Source organism: Hydractinia symbiolongicarpus, chromosome 7 (assembly GCF_029227915.1).
Source record: "Hydractinia symbiolongicarpus strain clone_291-10 chromosome 7, HSymV2.1, whole genome shotgun sequence".
NCBI lineage: Eukaryota > Metazoa > Cnidaria > Hydrozoa > Anthoathecata > Hydractiniidae > Hydractinia > Hydractinia symbiolongicarpus.
Genome location: NC_079881.1, coordinates 4,072,096 through 4,091,580, shown reverse-complemented (window position 1 = coordinate 4,091,580; position 19,485 = coordinate 4,072,096). Strand labels below are relative to the sequence as shown.

At 33.2% G+C, this 19,485-nt stretch overlaps 2 protein-coding genes across 3 annotated transcripts; both read right to left on the bottom strand.

The window, feature by feature from the left end:
* Positions 1 to 784: 784 nt before the first annotated feature.
* Positions 785 to 11,389, bottom strand: LOC130648954 (uncharacterized). 2 transcript variants are annotated; one of them, XR_008982984.1, is made up of 5 exons: positions 11,287 to 11,362; positions 10,666 to 10,712; positions 5,072 to 5,118; positions 2,005 to 2,090; positions 785 to 1,928 (listed from the first exon to the last, which is right to left on the bottom strand). XR_008982984.1 is itself a non-coding variant. In XM_057455100.1 (4 exons), the coding sequence occupies exons 3-4, from the start codon at positions 2,045 to 2,047 to the stop codon at positions 1,606 to 1,608; spliced, it is 366 nt and encodes a 121-aa protein (XP_057311083.1). In that variant the 5' UTR covers positions 2,048 to 2,090; positions 10,666 to 10,712; positions 11,287 to 11,389; the 3' UTR covers positions 785 to 1,605. The 2 variants fall into 2 exon arrangements, 1 of the variants encoding a protein (XP_057311083.1); XM_057455100.1 differs by lacking the exon at positions 5,072 to 5,118 and having other exon boundaries at positions 11,287 to 11,389.
* A 1,558-nt stretch (positions 11,390 to 12,947) lies between these two features.
* LOC130648953 (uncharacterized) lies at positions 12,948 to 17,270 on the bottom strand. The gene is made up of 6 exons (XM_057455099.1): positions 17,132 to 17,270; positions 16,172 to 16,207; positions 15,523 to 15,675; positions 14,815 to 15,039; positions 13,770 to 13,871; positions 12,948 to 13,608 (listed from the first exon to the last, which is right to left on the bottom strand). The coding sequence occupies exons 1-6, from the start codon at positions 17,217 to 17,219 to the stop codon at positions 13,490 to 13,492; spliced, it is 723 nt and encodes a 240-aa protein (XP_057311082.1). The 5' UTR covers positions 17,220 to 17,270; the 3' UTR covers positions 12,948 to 13,489.
* Positions 17,271 to 19,485: the final 2,215 nt, after the last annotated feature.

Genomic DNA, 19,485 nt, shown 5'->3' with positions numbered 1-19,485 from the left:
TTGTTGCCTATGTCAAAGCCGTTAGCGCTAACTTGACAGCTAAACAAATTTTTTCGCCGCCTGGGTAAGAGATTGGGTTTTACTGTACACTTATAATTTTTATTAACTATTAATATCATTTTTATTTCTTTTGTTATAAAAACAATTTCGTAAGAAAAAATAGGACTCCAAATGACTGAACAAATTATGAACAATGGTAAAGTTGAAATTCTAGTGATTTTATGGTGGTTTTCAAAAAATGAGCCAGAGAAATTAGCCAAAGATATCCCTCAAGACTGAAATTTTCACAAAAAGTAATTTTTCCAAATTTGCAAAATATGTCCTTGGTCACAAAATTATGTAATATACTGTAAAAAAAAAAGTCTGGAAATGTAAAAATAGAACAACGTTAACTGTTCTTAATTTTTTTTAGATTTTAATATTCGACAGCTTTACCTTTCAACCTCGTTCCCAGGACTTTCTCTTACAATCGTGGTTGCCAGGAGAAAAACAACCTAGAGACGAGGTTGTGCTATTTGTCGTTAGTCCAGGCAGCTACAGAATATTAATTGATTAAATTTTTTTATTACAAAAACTCAATGCCACAACTGTGTACAAAATGTTGTGTTTCACCCTGAGAATTTGATATTTTGCCTACAATTGCCGATATTACCATAACTTCCCTATTCCCTTACCAATGTTTGTCTCGTGTATGTTCTTCCAAGGTTATTTCAACCAGAGCGACATTATCTCCAATGTTCAGAGAAAAGATTAGAGAAGGGATAAAATCACAAGTAAACACAACTTCTGAAAAAATATGCAAATTGTTTAAAAATAATATTCCACTGATAAGTCTATTTCTAAGAAAAATTTTATTATATATAATTATTACAACAATCCTATTCCTAACTGAATGATAATACATCATCATCATCATCATCATTATTATTATTATTATTATTATTATTATTATTATTATTATTATTATTATTATTATTATTATTATTATTATTATTATTATTATTATTATTATTATTATTATTATTATTATTATTATTATTATTATTATTATTATTATTATTATTCCGAATATTTATAGAGGATCAGTGTGGGAAACACTGTTATCAATGTGGGTCCTGTTCAAAATGTTACATTAAGTATACACTATACAGAAGACAACTGTAGTATCTATGGATAGGATGGTTGTCTAATTGATAATTCTTTTTTCGAAGCATGGGTAAGCTATCTATTAAAAAAATATTGCAGTGAAAAATCCATATTAAGCGATCTACAACGATTTTTAAGGAGCACCATATAAAGGCTATTAAATTTCATTCAACGTGTTTGAGAAAGCAAACATTCTTTTCTAAAGTCTAAAACATTTTTATTGATCTTGATGTCGAAAAAATAAATATATAATTTTGTCATGTATTGCATTATGAGTGTGCAGTCTCGATCCCAGGATCATTTACCTTTTTTCGGTATATCTAACAAGCGCTGTGAAGAAAGAAAGGCAAAAAACCTGGGGACGAGGTTTATCAATACGAATATAAATTAAATGTATGATACAAAATAAGGAGTTTGAAGTTATCTCAGACAATTCTCCTGACATTGGCCGCCGTCAAATTAATGACACAATGCTAAATGTGTGTTCGTGGAAGACATGACAGAATGTAACTTATCAACCCTTTGTTTTTTCTTTTTCGCTTGAATGTGCAACATTTCTTCAAAAATTTGCCCCAACCTTAAGGATTTAGAGTCGAGTAAATCCCGAAATTTCTCTGCACCCCAACAATCTAATCGCCAACCATCAACGTCTTGAAAAAAGAAATACATTCCACATTCACCCATAAAGAAGTTAGATCTGCTACGTCCGTCATGATAAAATGCCGTTCCATCGATATTATAATATTTGTAAGATCCATCTTTGTAGGTAATGTATGTGTTTTCTAAACAAAAAAAAGGGAGAAAGATAAACAAATTAACAAAGATTTTGCAAGTCAAACGAGTACAGTGTATATTTACCTAGTTTGTTTCTCGACTGATAAGTGCATTGACTGGTGTTCATCTTTATGAAACGATTTTTTTTGTGATACTCGTTCTTCGCTTGCCTATAAAGAAAAGAAATAAATTCGAGTTACCTTCCTATTTAAAGTAATGTAAAAGGGAATTTCCGAATGTACACGTAGTATACATAGTTTGTGACTTATTGCAAGGGAAATTACAGACTGCAGTATATATTTAGTAATTTCTGACTCATTTTAAAGGGAAATCACAAATCTTTTACAAAAGAGACTTTTTATTTAGGGGAAGTTCCTTAGGAAACACTTGCGAAATACCAACGAGTAGTTAGGGGAAGTTCCTTAGGAAACACTGGCGAAATAACGAGTAGTTAGGGGAAATTCCCTATGAAACACTGGGAAATAGCAACAAGTAGTTAGGGGAAGTTCCCTATGAAACACTGGGGAAACACCAACGAGTAGTTAGGGGAAATTCCCTATGAAACACTGGGGAAACACCAACGAGTAGTTAGGGGAAATTCCCTATGAAACACTGGGGAAACACCAACGAGTAGTTAGGGGAAATTCCCTATGAAACACTGGGAAATAGCAACGAGAATCCCGTTTTAGGGCAATTTATTTAGGGATAGTTCCCTACGAAACACTAGAGAATTGCTCACGAAAAAATTTATCCAGGGGTAGTACCTATGATACACTAGAAAAATACTAACGAAAAAAAATCGTTTTACGGCAAGTTATTTATAGCCCATGAAACATTAGGGAAATACCAACGAAAAAACCCTTTTTAGAACAATGATGGACTTCCTAACAACAATAGGGAAATATCTCAGGGATATTACACAAAACAAAAATTTTAATGTCTATTACACTAGGAAAATGTTTTCATTTGATTTTATTGGTAACTGTGTCCATACAAACACTGAAAAGGGTATACCTTTAGAATTTTAAGAGACTTTCTGGCCCAGGATAACCCTATTACGGTCGCTCCATAATGGTTGAACTATTACATTTTCTTTAAATATCAGCAATTTTTGAAAGAAAGAAAACATGCTTAGAAATGCTCATGACATCATAGGTTGAAAACAAGTAAATTCTTGATCCAGTATTGTTTTTTCACTATTTTGTGATCCTCGTTTCCAGTGCATTTTCTCCGGAAAAACGGCTTTCTGCAAGAAGAGACCTCTAATTTTGTTTATTTTCTCGTCTTTACAGATAAGGGTAACAAATAACCTTGTGGACAAAAAATTTAAAAAATAAGGTGTTTTAAATTTTGTTTAACGTGAGGGAGAAAATGTTTTCCACAAAATAATCAACTTCAATTGTAGATAGATTTTATTTTAATAGTATTGTATAGTTGTTTGTTCGTAAAAAAACACCATCTGGATTATAGCCTGTATGACATTGCTATTTTGTGCTTTCTTAGCACAAAGTAGGTATTTGGAAACCGTTTTGAGCAGATTGTATTACCTGGCATTAATACAAGAAATAAAACCAATGCTGAATAAATCTTATTTAAAGGAATTGTAAAACACAAAAGGTAAGCATTCCTTCATCGATGTTTTTAATACGTTAGGTGCATTTTTAACAGTTAAAGCCTCATATATAGACCATTTTTTATGTGTTAATATATGGAATTTTATTGTACCAAAACAAAAACATTTTATATTTTCTTGAAATGTATGTGTAACTATGTAAATGTATGTGTAACTAAAACTAGAGTCAGGCACTTTACTGGTGGGTATAATCACCCTGAGCGCCTTTGTAAATACCAAATGTTCGTAAGAAGATCACCCAGTGGTCTTATTTTTCTTCCTCTAACGTTTTATATTCCTGCAAATGTCATTGTCTAAGATGGACACAAGCATTATTTGGACATTCTTAGAGCGCTGTAAGCGCTGCAATATATAATGACATAATTTTATGATTTAGACCAATGAACTTGCTTAAATCGCCCCCATTTTGAGTATGTGCGCGCATTTAAGCTTCCAGTGGACATCGGACGTACGACCGCACAGCGCTAAAGTCATCTTGCTTCGTGCTTCGCGATCAAAGTGGAATTTTGTCTTACTATTTGTCACGCCAATATTAGTATTAATCTAAAGCATATATCTATGCTCTTTTTCCAACTGTTTTGCAAATTTCTTAGTGGTTGAAATTGATTGTGCAACATTACGTTGTATATCGCAGAAGTCGTCGGTGACATGCTGCGAAAATGCTTCTCACGGGCACAGTTCAACATGAAGCAAAACTGTGAGGGAGACTCAAATGTTAGAGTCTTCTTAGAGCATCTCTCCTCACAAAACCGAGGGCAGGACTGACTTATTGCCTGCTGTGTCGTGTGAGAGAAAGAACTTCTTGACTTTAATCTTACATGATATACAATTTTTTCGATTATAAATGCGAATCGAATGGCACCACGGTATTTGTGTACCTTGATTGATTTTAATGGTCTTACTTAAAATTAGAGGTAACTATGCTGCAGTCGCAATGAGGGAGAGTAGCTTAAACAATACCACAATTGTTGTTTTTAATATGTTACAATAAATTAAGTCGGCAATTTTTTTTACAAATACATGCCTCTGGGTCAGATGCTATTAAATCCGTCTGCAATCAAGGAAGATTTAACAATTCAACATGTCTATGGCCCTAAGGTTAACCAAGTTCAGACCTAGTAAAATGAGCTGCGTTGACATGGATCTCCATTGCATGGCCCCTTCGTCGTTGGTGACCAAGTCTTACAAAAGATATCCAGCCATGCCACTCATTACTAGTGTGGAAATGAACACCGAAAGAATACGGATGAGTCAAAGCTGCAATTATAAGTATACTACCTATCAAACTAACGTAAAGAGTATTTTTGTTTACCGTAAGTTTAATCAAAATTTGTAAACATAAACTGAAGTACCTTCAACGCATTTTGGAGATGTACTGAGCAGATATCATAGTGCAGGTAACTATTGCTAGCAATCACTAAAAATATCGCTTCAAGATATTTCTTAAGGGTCATGTCACTTTGGAAATACTTTTCATGGTTGAAAATAAATAGCCGTGATAAGACACAATTCCCATACCTGCGAAATGTTTTTACAAGATTCCTCTGATGCTCACTCTTCAATTGCTAGTGAATAAAATAAATAAATTTGAGCTACCTTTTTATTTAAGGGCGTCTAATATAAAAGGGCATTTCAAAAAATACATTTAGTAATCACTTCATAAGAGGAAAATTGAAAACTGTGAAAAGGGAAAATTATGAGGTCCTTTTTACTAGTAGCTAGTTAATGAGTTGCTAAGATTCTAACCTTAGCTTTCACTAGATTATATTTCAAGATTTCTATGTGGGGAATGTTTTTTACCGGCAATTACGTCCGTAAATGGATTAAAAGATGCAAACTACTTGGGATAAAGCAAAACTATTCTTGAAATAAGTATACTTATGTGTACAAGTAGAAAAATGCATGTAAACAAGTGGAAAAGTGCATGTGAACAAGTAGAAATATGCATGTGACTAAGTAGAAAAATGCATGTGAACAAGTAGAAAAATGCATGTGAACAAGTAGAAAAATGCATGTGAACAAGTAGAAAAATGCATGTGAACAAGTAGAAATATGCATGTGAACAAGTAGAAAAACGCATGTGAACAAGTAGAAATATGCATGTGAACAAGTAGAAATATGCATGTGAACAAGTAGAAAGATGCATGTAAACAAGTAGAAAAATAAATGTGAACAAGTAGAAAAATGCATGTGAACAAGTAGAAAAATGCATGTGAACAAGTAGAAAAATGCATGTGAACAAGTAGAAAAATGCATGTGAACAAGTAGAAATATGCATGTGAACAAGTAGAAAAATGCATGTGAACAAGTAGAAATATGCATGTGGCTAAGTAGAAAAATGCATGTGAACAAGTAGAAAGATGCATGTGAACAAGTAGGGAAATGCATGTGAACAAGTAGAAACATGCATGTGATTAAGTAGAAAAATGCATGTGAACAAGTGAGAAAATTAAATGTGACTAAGTAGAAAAATGCATGTGAACAAATAAAAAAATGCATGTAAACAAGTAGAAAAATGCATGTGAACAAGTAGAAAAATGCATGTGACTAAGTAGAAATATGCATGTGAAGAAGTACGAAATATGCATGTGAACAAGTAGAAAAATGCATGTGAACAAGTGAGAAAATTAAATGTGACTAAGTAGAAAAATGCATGTGACTAAGTAGAAAAATGCATGTGAACAAGTAGATAAATGCATGTGAACAAGTAGAAAAATAAATGTGAACAAGTAGAAAAATGCATGTGACTAAGTAGAAAAATGCATGTGAACAAGTAGAAAAATGCATGTGAACAAGTAGAAAGATGCATGTGAACAAGTAGGGAAATGCATGTGATTAAGTAAAAAAATGCATGTGAACAAGTAGAAAAATAAATGTGAACAAGTAGAAAAATGCATGTAAACAGAAAATTAAATGTGACTAAGTAGAAAAATGCATGTGAACAAATAAAAAAATGCATGTAAACAAGTAGAAAAATGCATGTGAACAAGTAGAAAAATGCATGTGACTAAGTAGAAAAATGCATGTGAACAAGTAGAAATATGCATGTGAACAAGTAGAAAAATGCATGTGAACAAGTGAGAAAATTAAATGTGACTAAGTAGAAAAATGCATGTGAACAAATAAAAAAATGCATGTAAACAAGTAGAAAAATGCATGTGAACAAGTAGAAAAATGCATGTGACTAAGTAGAAATATGCATGTGAAGAAGTACGAAATATGCATGTGAACAAGTAGAAAAATGCATGTGAACAAGTGAGAAAATTAAATGTGACTAAGTAGAAAAATGCATGTGACTAAGTAGAAAAATGCATGTGAACAAGTAGAAAAATGCATGTGAACAAGTAGAAAAATAAATGTGAACAAGTAGAAAAATGCATGTGACTAAGTAGAAAAATGCATGTGAACAAGTAGAAAAATGCATGTGAACAAGTAGAAAGATGCATGTAAACAGAAAATTAAATGTGACTAAGTAGAAAAATGCATGTGAACAAATAATGCATGTGACTAAGTAGAAAAATGCATGTAAACAGAAAATTAAATGTGACTAAGTAGAAAAATGCATGTGAACAAATAATGCATGTGGCTAAGTAGAAAAATGCATGTGAACAAGTAGAAAGATGCATGTGAACAAGTAGGGAAATGCATGTGAACAAGTAGAAACATGCATGTGATTAAGTAGAAAAATGCATGTGACTAAGTAAAAAAATGCATGTGAACAAGTAGAAAAATGCATGTGAACAAGTGAGAAAAATGCATGTGAACAAGTAGAAAAATAAATGTGAACAAGTAGAAAAATGCATGTGACTAAGTAGAAAAATGCATGTGAACAAGTAGAAAAATGCATGTGAACAAGTAGAAAGATGCATGTGACTAAGTAGAAAAGTGCATGTGAACAAGTAGAAAAATGCATGTGACTAAGTAGAAAAATGCATGTGAACAAGTAGAAAAATAAATGTGAACAAGTGAGAAAAATAAATGTGAACAAGTAGAAAAATGCATGTGAACAAGTAAGAAAATTAAATGTGACTAAGTAGAAAAGTGCATGTGAACAAGTAGAAAAATGCATGTGAACAAGTAGAAAAATAAATGTGAACAAGTAGAAAAATGCATGTGACTAAGTAGAAAAATGCATGTGAACAAGTAGAAAAATGCTTGTGAACAAGTAGAAAAATGCATGTGAACAAGTAGAAAAATAAATGTAAACAAGTAGAAAAATGCATGTGAACAAGTAGAAAAATAAATGTGAACAAGTAGAAAAATGCATGTGAACAAGTAGAAAATTAAATGTGACTAAGTAGAAAAATGCATGTGAACAAAAGCATGTGAACAAGTTGGGAGATGTGTGAACAATCTCTTCAGTGGCATCCAGAAAAAGTAATTTTAAGCAACAGATGGAAATATTATGTTACTGATTTCTACAATCCGCAAAAATAGATGACTGCGTTAAATATATAAATATGTGGCTATATTCAATTTTTCCAGCAACATTGTTAAAGAATCCTCAGGGCTGTTCGCCTCTCCTTATGCTTCACCTTGAAAATGACACAGGTTAAACTTACGGTCGCTCTATAATAGTTGAACTAGTACATTTTGTTCAATTATCAGCAATTTTTGAAAGAGAGAAAACTTTTGATGCTTTGAAATGCTCATGACATCATGAGTTGAAAGCAAGTTCTAAGGATAATCCTAACGATGCTTTCAAATTCGTATAAGGATTATTGTAGCCTGTATGACACCGCTATTTCGTGCTTCCGTAGCACAAAGTAGGAATTTGGAAAGAATTTTAAACGAATTGTATTAACTTGCATTAATACAGGACATAAAATCAATGTCAAATAAACCATATGTAAAGGGACACTAAAATTAAGCTTTCCTTCATCGACGTTTTTACTACGTCCACAACCTAGATCCCGCGACTTGTTATTTTTTTCGCATATCTGGTAACGGGTCTTGTCAATGAGTGCAGCACCGCATGGGAGACATGAAAGCCCTGAGGGCAAGGTTCCTACATCTACCCAATTTCACGATAGCAGCTTGTATTAGACAACTGCAGGGCCGGAGAATTAATTATGTAAGTATAGGGCCCAACATCTAAATTTTCTTCAGAACAAATTTTTTTAATTCGACAAACAGTCTTCAATAAATCAGCCTAGAAATTGCATTTTTTTGGCTTATGCAGCCTTGTCTTTTGGCTTAAGATTTGTTAGCTTACACTAGTATTGATGCTAGAAATTTCTCAAATTCCCACTACAAAAGAAGCCTAAATTCGCCACATCATATTTATTTATTGACGCAACCTGATTTCCTATGCATTTTGCCTTGTTACTCCCTAATAACAGCTCAGGGGCTACAAGACCCTGAAGATGAGATTGGCATGAGACGCCCATTGCTAGCTAGATTTCACGCGCGCCTACTCAGCTGTTTGGTACTGATGCTTTCAATATGTGATACTAACTCTTGTACATGTTTTTTCCCTCGCTCAGAAATCTCTTTCAGTTCTTCTCCACGCATTTTAAACAACGTTGCTTTTTGTTGCAACATCTTATGAGTATAACTGTGTTTTCTCACCCAACTCATCCTACTCCAGCTCGAAAATCTTCTTAGTTATTGATTCTAGGTACTAACCTTCTAAGCTATGTCAGAATTCTTCTTTGTGGAGGTGATCCACGAAAGAGGATGTGTCGATAAAGCATAGCTGAAACTAACCCCAGATTTTCGGCTGTTTTTATCCCGGTTTCAGGTTCTCATAAATCTCCATCCAAATCATTAACGTTCATTTTTAACAGTTAAAGTCTCATATATAGACCATTTTGTATGTGTCGATGTATGAAATTTTATTATATCAAAACTAAAACTTTTTATATTTTCTTAAAATGTATGTGTAACTATGTATTACTTTAGTCAGACTGTGCTGGAGGTATAGTCCCTCCAAACGCTCTTGTAAATACCAAATTGTTCGTAAGAAGATTACCCAACGATCTAATTTTTCTTCCTCTAATTTTCTATATTCCTCCAAATCTCATTGTCTAAGGTAGATAAAAGGGAGAGACCACTTCCGTCCTTCTAAGGTTAACATCATTTAAACATTTTAGAGCGCTGCAGTGTATAATGATGCAAATATGTGATTTCAACCAATGAATGTGATTGAATCGCCCCTATTTTAAGTTTGTACGCGCATTTATGTTTCCAGTGCACATTATGCCGCTCGGATACACGACTGCGCAGTGCTCAGGTCGTCGTGCTTCGCGATCAAAGTGGATTTTTGTCTTAAGGGAGACTATTTGTTACGCCTGTACTAGTAATGATCTAATGATCAGGGCTGACTTATTTCCTGCTGTGTCGTGTGTAGGAAAGAACTTCTGGACTTCTTTTAATACCACATAGATTTATTTCGACTTTTAATGTGAATCGAATGGCACCACGGTGTTTCTGTAGTCTGATTGATTTAGTTAGTGATAATGGTCTTACTTACTGAAAATTAAAGGTAATTATGCTGCAGTCACAATGAGGGAGAGTAGCTTAAACATACCACAATTGTTGTTGTTTTTTAAAAAAAAATTATAATAAATTCCTTTGGCGCTTTTTTATACAAATGCACGCCTCAGGGTCAGATGCTATTAAAAAATCCTTCATTCAGAAGATTAAACAATTCAACACGTCTATGGCCCTAAGTTTAACCAAGTCCAGACCTAGTAAAATGAGCTGCGTTGACATGGATCTCTATCGCATGGCCCCTTCGTCGTTGGTGACCAAGTCTTACAAAAGACATCCAGCCATGCCACTCATTACTAGTGTGGAGATAAACACCGACAGAACACGGATGAAACGAAGCTGCATTTATAAGTAAACTATCTATCAAACTAACGTAAAGAATATTTTTGTTTACCGTAAGTTTAATCAAAATTTGTAAATATAAACTGAAGAACCTTCAACGCATTTGGAGATGTAACTGAGCAAATATCATAGTGCATGTAACTATTGCTAGCAATCACTAAAAATGTCGCTTCAAGATTTTTCTTAAGGGTCATATGACTTTGTGCATAAATGACAAAACGGAATACTTCTCGTGGTTGAAAATAAATAGCGGTGATAAAAAACAAATCCCATACCTGCGAAATGTTTTCACAAGATTCCTTTGATGCTCACTCTTTGATATCTAGTGAAGAAAAGAATAAATTCGAGCTAGCCTTTTCTAAGGGCGTCTGATGTAAAGAGGAAATTGAAATTGCCTACTTATCATATTTTTGAAGCAATTAGTTCTGACAGTCTCTGCCTCCAATAAAGTCTATTTATAACCCTAAAGTTATCCTAGCTAATTCACCAAGTCCACACCTAGTAAAATGGGCTACGTTGCCGTGGATATCTATCACATAGCCTCTTCGTCGTTGTTGACCAAGTCTTATAAAAGATATCCAGCCATGCCACTTATTACTAGTGTGGAGATAAACACCGACAGAACACGGATGAAACGAAGCTGTGCTTACAAGTAAACTACCTATCAAACTAACGCAAAGAATATTTTTGTTTACCGTAAGTTTAATCAAAATTTGTAAATATAAACTGAAGAAACTTCATTTGGAGATGTAACTGAGCAAATATCATAGTGCAGGTAACTATTGCTAGCAATCGCCAAAACTGTCCCTTCTAGATTTTTCTTAAGGGTCATGTCACTTTGGAAATACTTTTTATGTTTGAAAATAAATAGCCATGATAAGATACAATTCCCATACCTTCAAAATATTTTCACAGTATTCCTCTGATGCTCGCTCTTTGATTACCAGTGAAGAAAAGAGATAAGTTTGAGCTAGCTAGGGCGTCTGATATACAAGGGGATTTCCCTCATAAGGGGAAATTGAAAGCTGTTAAAAGGGAAAATTATGAGGAACTTTTTACTAGTAGTTATTGAGTTGCTAAGATACTAATGCTTTCACGTAGGAAAGTAATTTTCCACAATTTAATAACATGCGAAGTAGGTAAATAAAACTTTGAAAAAACTTTGAAACTATTTTCATTTTGTTTTGCTATCACAAAATCACCTCCATTTCACTTTATTGCGCAAAATTATTTGAAGTTTTTTAAGTCTGGCAAATTAAATGAAGCACTGGTTGTGTTTTAAAAAAATAACACAAGAACAATTTTATAATGACTTAAATACACGTAACCCTTTTTTTTTCTAAGTGAACTCATGTCTATAACTCTAAAGCTATGTTTATAACAGTGAAACATCATTTTATTTTGGTAAAGATATTTATTTCAAAGTATGATAAATAAAATTACTCTTAGAAAATAACAGGAGGCACAATTTAAAATTCCCTCGCTTCGTTTATTCAGAATGCGTTTGTTTACATCCCGTGAACCTACGTCACACAATTTAGTGTTTTACCGAACAGAAAGTTCAAACCGACACTGTCATGGCGTCGACCGTAGGACTACTTTGACCTTTAATATCTCGAAACCAAAGTTCACAAATATAAAAGAATTAACACTGTTTATATTTATATTATAATGAGCATTTAAAGCACAACTTGTTATCAATCGTTAGTTCTCCTTTAAAAGCAACTTAGGAGTTTTGATCAGATCTCAAGTTGTTTATTCTTTTAGTCCATATCTGTACATGACGTTGCTCATGGCTTGCTTAATTTTATTTAACTGATCGTATTATATGTAAGCAGGGAAAAGAAGAAAAGAAGTCATATTTTCGGTAAAAGAGCATAACAAAGAAGTTATTGTAGTTTTTTTTATGCAACAAATAAATTTTTTGTGATGTCAGAACTCAAGTTGCTTAATAATTTTTAAATCCAGTTTAGTTGCTTATAAAAAACATCCAAGTTCGTTTGTTTTTGTCTTCAGTGCTCATAAGAATATCGTTACTATCATTAGCTCGAATTTCTTGCGAATCACTAAAATTAAAAACCAACAACAGTCTACACCATAGGACTTTCCGGAGAATGTCAATACGCAAATGTGTTTTTCAACGTCAGCTTTCTAATTCACGTCGCTGGTTGCCGACGCTATAAAGAGGTTCACGTCGGCCGTTAGTTGTCGACACGACAAAAATTAAATAAGAAAAGATAATATATAAACATCATTCTTGTAAAACTTTTATAAAATATAAAACAAAGAATTTTCTCAAATCGTTTAAATTTTATTCAAGATATTATTTCGGTTTGTCTGTTCAGTATTCATATTACTGTGGAAAGTTTATCATTTCTTGAACATGATAGTTTAGTAGGCGACGTTTCTGGAGATCCTTCCCCCATCATCGGGCAAAGTAAAATGATGTTGAGCATGTATTTATATAATATATCTTTTGAATGTCTTCTCTTCCCTCGTTATTACGTGAAAAATACGCAACGAAACTTTACTTAGAATGAAGGGAAATACAGAAAACTTTTAAAAGAGTATGTATAACTATTCCAACAAAATCAAATACATATAATTTTATTTCTTTCAGATTGCTTAAATTTTTATTTCATCTATTATATTACTACAATTATTTTTAATATATTTTAAATCCATATTACTTATATCATAAAAACCAAAAATCTAAAAAAAAAACCCTAAAAATATTTAGATCTAGGTAAAAAGGTTAAATAGATCAAGTTTGGCTAAAGGTATCGACAATATGATTTTTTGTCCTCACATACTGAAAAAAACATTTTACATTTTTGCTTTTAAAAGGCATCGCAAAGAAATACATTCACACCATAAGCGTATGAAACTGGATTTGGGAGCAGAAACAAAAAATGGCAGTGAAATCCCTCTTGTAAGGTTTCTTATAGAAAATAAGTGGATAAGTTTCCTCTGTCTGGTGTCAAATTAAAATTAAAAGTAGCTAAACTTTACTTTAGTCAATGCGTAAGTAATCATGTTAACATGCTAAAAATTTCAAATTTATATAAAAATTTCGTTTTTTCTCTCCATCGCAGTGTTTTAAAGCTCTTCTTTTTTCTTATCTGTGATGTCTTTAATCTGGTCCATGATCTTCTCCATAGAGGATGGATCGTTTATATCGACGTTCATGTGGTGAATACCACCCTTTGCTTTACCACCTATAAACAAAACAAACATCGAATCATCAAAATTGTTTCTAATAACATAAAACGTCTTAGATAATGTGCTAGGTTTGGTGGCCGCCCTGAAAGCATCTTGATCAGAGAGCTGGCTGCGTTATAAATACGTGTTTAACGAATTACAGAAAAAGAAGCCTTACCACTTTTCTTCTCGTTCGGTTTCTTCTTTTCACTCTTTTTACTGCTTTTTTTCGTTTTCTGTTTTTTCGATATAGTTTTACCTTCATTCTTTGTAGTTTCATCTAAATAACGACAACTTTGGATTTTCTTAAAATATATAAAAAATTGTAGCAGAAATATAATATAAGCAAAGAACAAAAAGAAACATTAACTTAAAAAACATTTTTCTTAGACTTGGCCAGACCAGCAATCCGTTTCTTTGGCGGTCACCAGTAAATTCAAAAAGATGTTCTTGATAAAAAATCATCCTCTCATAAATAATTTTTCTTATCATATACTCAAAATATAAAAATGTGAAAAAACCTTGCCATATTTATTTTCCAGAAAACAAAAAAATGTCTTAGCCTACTTGAATTTAGGAAACAGTTTGCGCGTAAGACGGTAACTTAGTAATACTTTTGAAAAAAAGTTCAATTCAATTTCCTCAGTAATTTCTAATTTTAAACAAGATGCAGGCGCTGCATGAACTATCTCGCTATTAAAAATGCACAACTATATGAAACATCGACAATGCGACCCAAATTCTACAATTTCTGCTAACAAAAAATACAGCCTATCATTCATGGTTAAAAGTCGCGCGATTGAAACGTTTATGGTCTAAAACATTTATTTGACAAAAAATTAACATTTTGATGTCACCATCATGTTTAGCATACTTTTTTTGTTAACTGTGCCAAATTTTATCCATAACAAATACCAATTTTGTCTTAAAACGTCATTTAGATGACTTCCAAGTACTTAGAAAGTTTAGGTACGAAGTTTAAATCCGTGACGTTGCAACTGTAATTTGGGACATTGATAGTTGGTTGGTTGGTTGGTTAGTTACGAGTTGGAAACCAATACTATCCTTCCCGACGAGATAGTAAAAAGGTTAAAAGTCTTTGACTAAATAAGGTGGTTATTTGCTTCTACTACTGTCATTCACACTTGCTGACTGACACCTATATCCTGCACAATATTTTACTGCATATTGCTAACATACTTCTTCCAGAATAAAACACAAACCTTCAACAGTCACTCTACTGCCAGAACTTGGGTCAATGTTCACAGTTTTGGACACAGTGTCTTTTCCATCTTGCGAACTGAGATCAATGTCTGCAAACTTGCCTTTCTTGCCTTTGCTGGTAAGATCAACACCTTCACATGCTTTACTGATTTGGTGGCACATCAGTTTTTCAATATCTGGTTTATCCTTTACAAAAGCATTCTCGAGCTCTTCTTCATGATGTTCTACAATGAAACTATACGAAGTTATCGCCCATTACTGACATTGTATGTTAGGTTATGTTATTAGGTTACTAATGAAATATGTATGGCCCATTCATACGGTTTTTATAGAAGAAACATATTGTAGCCTAGATCTTTTTACCTTCAAGCAATTCTTATGAAATATTAGGAGACATGGCATTAAAGGTTTTTTATTTTATTTTATTAATTTAACTTTTTTGACTTTTTTTGTATTTGGAAAGTTAGCAGTTGAAATACCTAATCCACAGCCCTATGTTTGTTATGAAGAAACTTTTCTCAAAATAAGAAAAGCGTAAAAATCACAGCAAATTTTACAAAACACATCTCTGACGTTCTAATGCCAACTTTTGGTTCATGCCTGTAAATTTTTAGCACTAATAATTTTAGTACCATAGGTATTTTACTAGGTAACCATAGCATATTAAAACCAGTATCGCAACAAAATATTTTAGAATAAAAACATACCTAACAGTAATTCGCAAGCTCTTTGAGATTTCGGTGGTGAATAATCATACTCAACAAAGTTCTGTGGCATACAGATTTTTTCGATCATCTCCATTATTTTTGATTCACGATTTCCTGCAGTTAGGTGGCGTTTAGAGACCATCTTTTGTAACTCTAAAATTTATGCATTTAAGCATAGAAAAATATGCACTTTCTATCGTAACAAGGACAGAATATCTCTGATTAAAAAATACAGTTCAAAACATTCAAAAAAGCTTTTAAATAGGAATATAATTCAATAAAAGACAATACACAATTTCAGTTTAAAGGAGAAATAATACTCCTTTCTTGGTATGTTTCTATTTATTATATATTCAAGACTACCAGGGTTTAGCAAAATTATATAGAGTTCCAAAAATACAGGGTGCAAAGAACCAATTACCCTGCCACGAAAATCTTGCACTGCTCATTGTTTTACATGTGGAAGTTTGTCTGACAATAAAACTATACATCTTAAAAAAAGCTAATCTCCTGTTTTGCAATTCATAATTTAGGGTCCACCTGCTCATTAGAATTCTGCTAATATACAACTTAAAGTAATAAAGTACACAGACAGCTTAACAACTCTCTGCAGTTCACGACAACTACATGTATACCATATAAAACTAACCTTTGACTACAGCAATGCAGCCATGGCAATATTGATCTAAAAAGAGCATATAGTACCACAATCATGATTAAGATAGAAAAATAGATGTGCATATTTTACATGGCTAGCCTAGCCTCACAAATATCAGGGATATACCCTGTCTATATTTCCAGGAGGGGCCATGGCTTATAGATGGAGAGTCCTAGAGTATTTAATGCTCATTTTGAGCTACGCAGATCCAATTAGGGCCCCTGCTCTACAAGACAACTTCCGGCAACATCCAAAGGCCCACACAGTGTGCCATCTCCCCAATTTCCCTCACATGGCTTGGGTTAACCCGGGGCTATGGTAACATTCACTCGCCCATGTTGAATCGCCGTCAAGAGGAATCAAACCCTGGTCTCCCGCACAGAGTACAAGAGCTATAACCACTAATCTACAGCGCTATTAAGACATTTTTGTAACCTCCTTCGCTGCTAAATCTGTTGTAAAGAGCCTTTCACAATTGTTTCTTTTCTTTTTTTGCCTATTTAAAAAGGTTATTTGTTCCATCGCAGGGTAATAGACAGGCTATGTCAGGATCCTGCGTTTCAGTTTTTTCTGCCTGATATATAGAGCAGAAAGACAAAAGAATAAACCATGCTCATACCTTGATTCTTTTTATTAATGCAAAATTTTTATCTGGCCATTTATATGCTATCTAACTAAAACTCAAACCAAAATTTAACTGCCATTTTACTTGGATGAAAAAGCCATCATTGCTGGCTGATGTCATTGATTCTCGCAGTTGGTAGTAAAATATTGGCCCTTTTTTTTGCTGCCACATGCTATAATCCTCACATCAGCTCATGCAAAGTGTGTCCGAAGCAAACAGGCCACACAAACAGTGTTGAAATATATTTATTTATTAGAAAGGCATTACTGTAACTGAAACAAACAATTGTACTACTTGATGAAAATTACAAAGTAAAATATACTAACGCTGTGACATTCCAGTTGGCAGCTTCGTTTTCCCAAATGCAGCAGTCACACTGGCCAACAAAAATAATGAAATAGCTGTCCAATGCATGTTGTTAATTCTGGTTAAATATTTAAAAATATGAATTATATATAATATAATATAAAATAAAAAAATTTGTTACTATGACACCTTAGCAAATAGAAAAGAAATTGTAATAACATGGTTACAAAAATTTTGCAGATCAACATCTATAAATTATATATACACGATTTTAGAATTAGAATATGATCTTCAATTTTCTATCATGGTGAACTTTGAACCCTTAATTCTCTGCAGCAAAGCCTAAAACAGTGCTAAAACGAAGGAGTGCAAGAATTTTGCAGCTGTTTTTGGGGTGTTTTTTCTTATGCGTATGTGTCAACATTTTGTGGACACATTGTCACGTGATATTGTTCTGTGCTCACATTCGGATGAAGTAAAACATGGACTTCTCATGTTCAAATCTTAACAGTAAAAAGAAATTTACAGACAAATGCACTTTAAAATGAAACCAATTGCCGAATATTAACCTGTCTCTAAAATATTAAATTTAAAGCCGGAAAAGAAAGAGATCCTTCAATGATCCATATAAATGGCATGTTTACCCAGTTCATAATAGTGGTTGTAATAGCAAATATTCTGTGTAATGGCCTATGAATGGCTTACCCATCACATGGAAATGCATCCGTAAGGCTCTCAGATCTTGTTTTGTAATAAAATTTTACGAATTTCCAAGACATGCCAAACCCAAGGCTATTTGGAAATTCGATAAACACGCAACTGCTCGCATCCCGAACTTGCCCGAAGCATTCTCGGAAAGCAATTCCCTGTAACATACCATGCGGAAGACAGTTCGAAGAAGGCGTTTGAAGAAAAAAGAATTAATAAAGTTTATATACAAGTTATTTATAAAGTATCTTATCAAAAACCACCAAAATTAGCTACCACATAGCAAGTTTATTTTAATTTTTACAGTTTTTTGAATCATTTGTGGTGAATCTTAGAGTGTTTTTGTTTGGGTATATGCAGGTTTTTTCCAGCGAATACTTTTCAAAACCCCAAACTTGCCACCGAAAACGCCCGCACTTTTTACGGCCTATGCAGCTCATCGGCACCCTCGTAAACTAACTGAAAAATGTGCCAATATATAGTCAGATGAGGTAAACTTTCTGCACTTTTTTGAAATTTTTTAATTTCTTTCGCAGCGTTTTTCTACTTACGATTCATTGTATTGTATGAATTCCTTATTGAATTCTTGTAACAGCATCATCAATTTATTTCAATACTATTGTGCCAGCCCGTCATATAGGCATTTATGTTGCGCAAAATATTTGAAATTAAAATTTGCATCAATTCCGCACATTTATTTTAATCATTCGCATATCTATTTAAACAGACCCACAGTGCATTTAATGTTTTAGATAGAAAATACACATTTTCAATGTCCGCATAGTTTAAATGAACACAACAACTGGGAAAACCACCGAGACAGAAGAAAACAACAGTGTTTTAGGTATATACTTGATTCAACACTAAAGGCAACATCATGGGTTTTTAATGCCTTGCACACAAACGCATGGTAAATCTTCTGCCCGTTAGTGAGAGAAAAATGCGATTTTATAATTGCGGAAAAGTTACAAGTGCCGAGTGATTACAAATGGTTCAAATTCCAACTTGCCTGCACCCTGATAGAAGATTCAGGATGGTATCCTAATTCTAAAATAGTATATATATTGTGCAACTTCAGCCAAGGATTAAACATATCTTTGAAATCACATTATATATAATCATCATGTCTTATTCTGATTTTTGATTTTGCTTTATAAATGCATTATAATCTTTTTATAGACCTTTTTGAATGTTTACATTTTCCGTAGTAAGCCCTTCTGGCTCTAACAACTGCGTGGCTGGCAAAAAGATGAGGAAGCTTTCTGAAGAAAGGTCCTTTTCTGCCTTCTTTCTACAGAGATATTTTGGAGGCTTATCAAGTATAGATGGGTGTGTATAATCCGTCAATTCCTTGAAAAAAACCCATTTAACGTCCTTATATCCATATCGTCAACATATCAGTTATTTCAAACTTTCATTATCGTAGTGCTATCCGTTTGGGTGGTACATTCATTAGTGGATAAATAAGCTGTATTTGACATGTACTATTATCCGATAAAACTGTGATGGATCCTTTAACTCCGCGAAATTTGAAACACACTTTTTTTTGCTTTCTGATGACTAACAAAAATATTTTGAAAATTAAAATATTCATTAGAAAACATTCTCGAATCATTGGGCCCTCAGAAAAGGTATAACATGACCATAATCAAATAACTGACATAAC

Coding starts and splice junctions, on each gene's coding strand:
- LOC130648954 (XM_057455100.1), bottom strand. CDS start 2,047: ATGAACACCAGTCAATGCACTTATCAGTCGAGAAACAAACTAG. Junction 1,929..2,004: donor TCAGTCGAGAAACAAACTAG/GTAAATATACAC, acceptor TTTTTTGTTTAG/AAAACACATACATTACCTAC.
- LOC130648953 (XM_057455099.1), bottom strand. CDS start 17,219: ATGCATTGGACAGCTATTTCATTATTTTTGTTGGCCAGTGTGACTGCT. Junction 15,040..15,522: donor AGCTTGCGAATTACTGTTAG/GTATGTTTTTAT, acceptor GTTTCATTGTAG/AACATCATGAAGAAGAGCTC. Junction 13,609..13,769: donor ACCGAACGAGAAGAAAAGTG/GTAAGGCTTCTT, acceptor TTTTGTTTATAG/GTGGTAAAGCAAAGGGTGGT.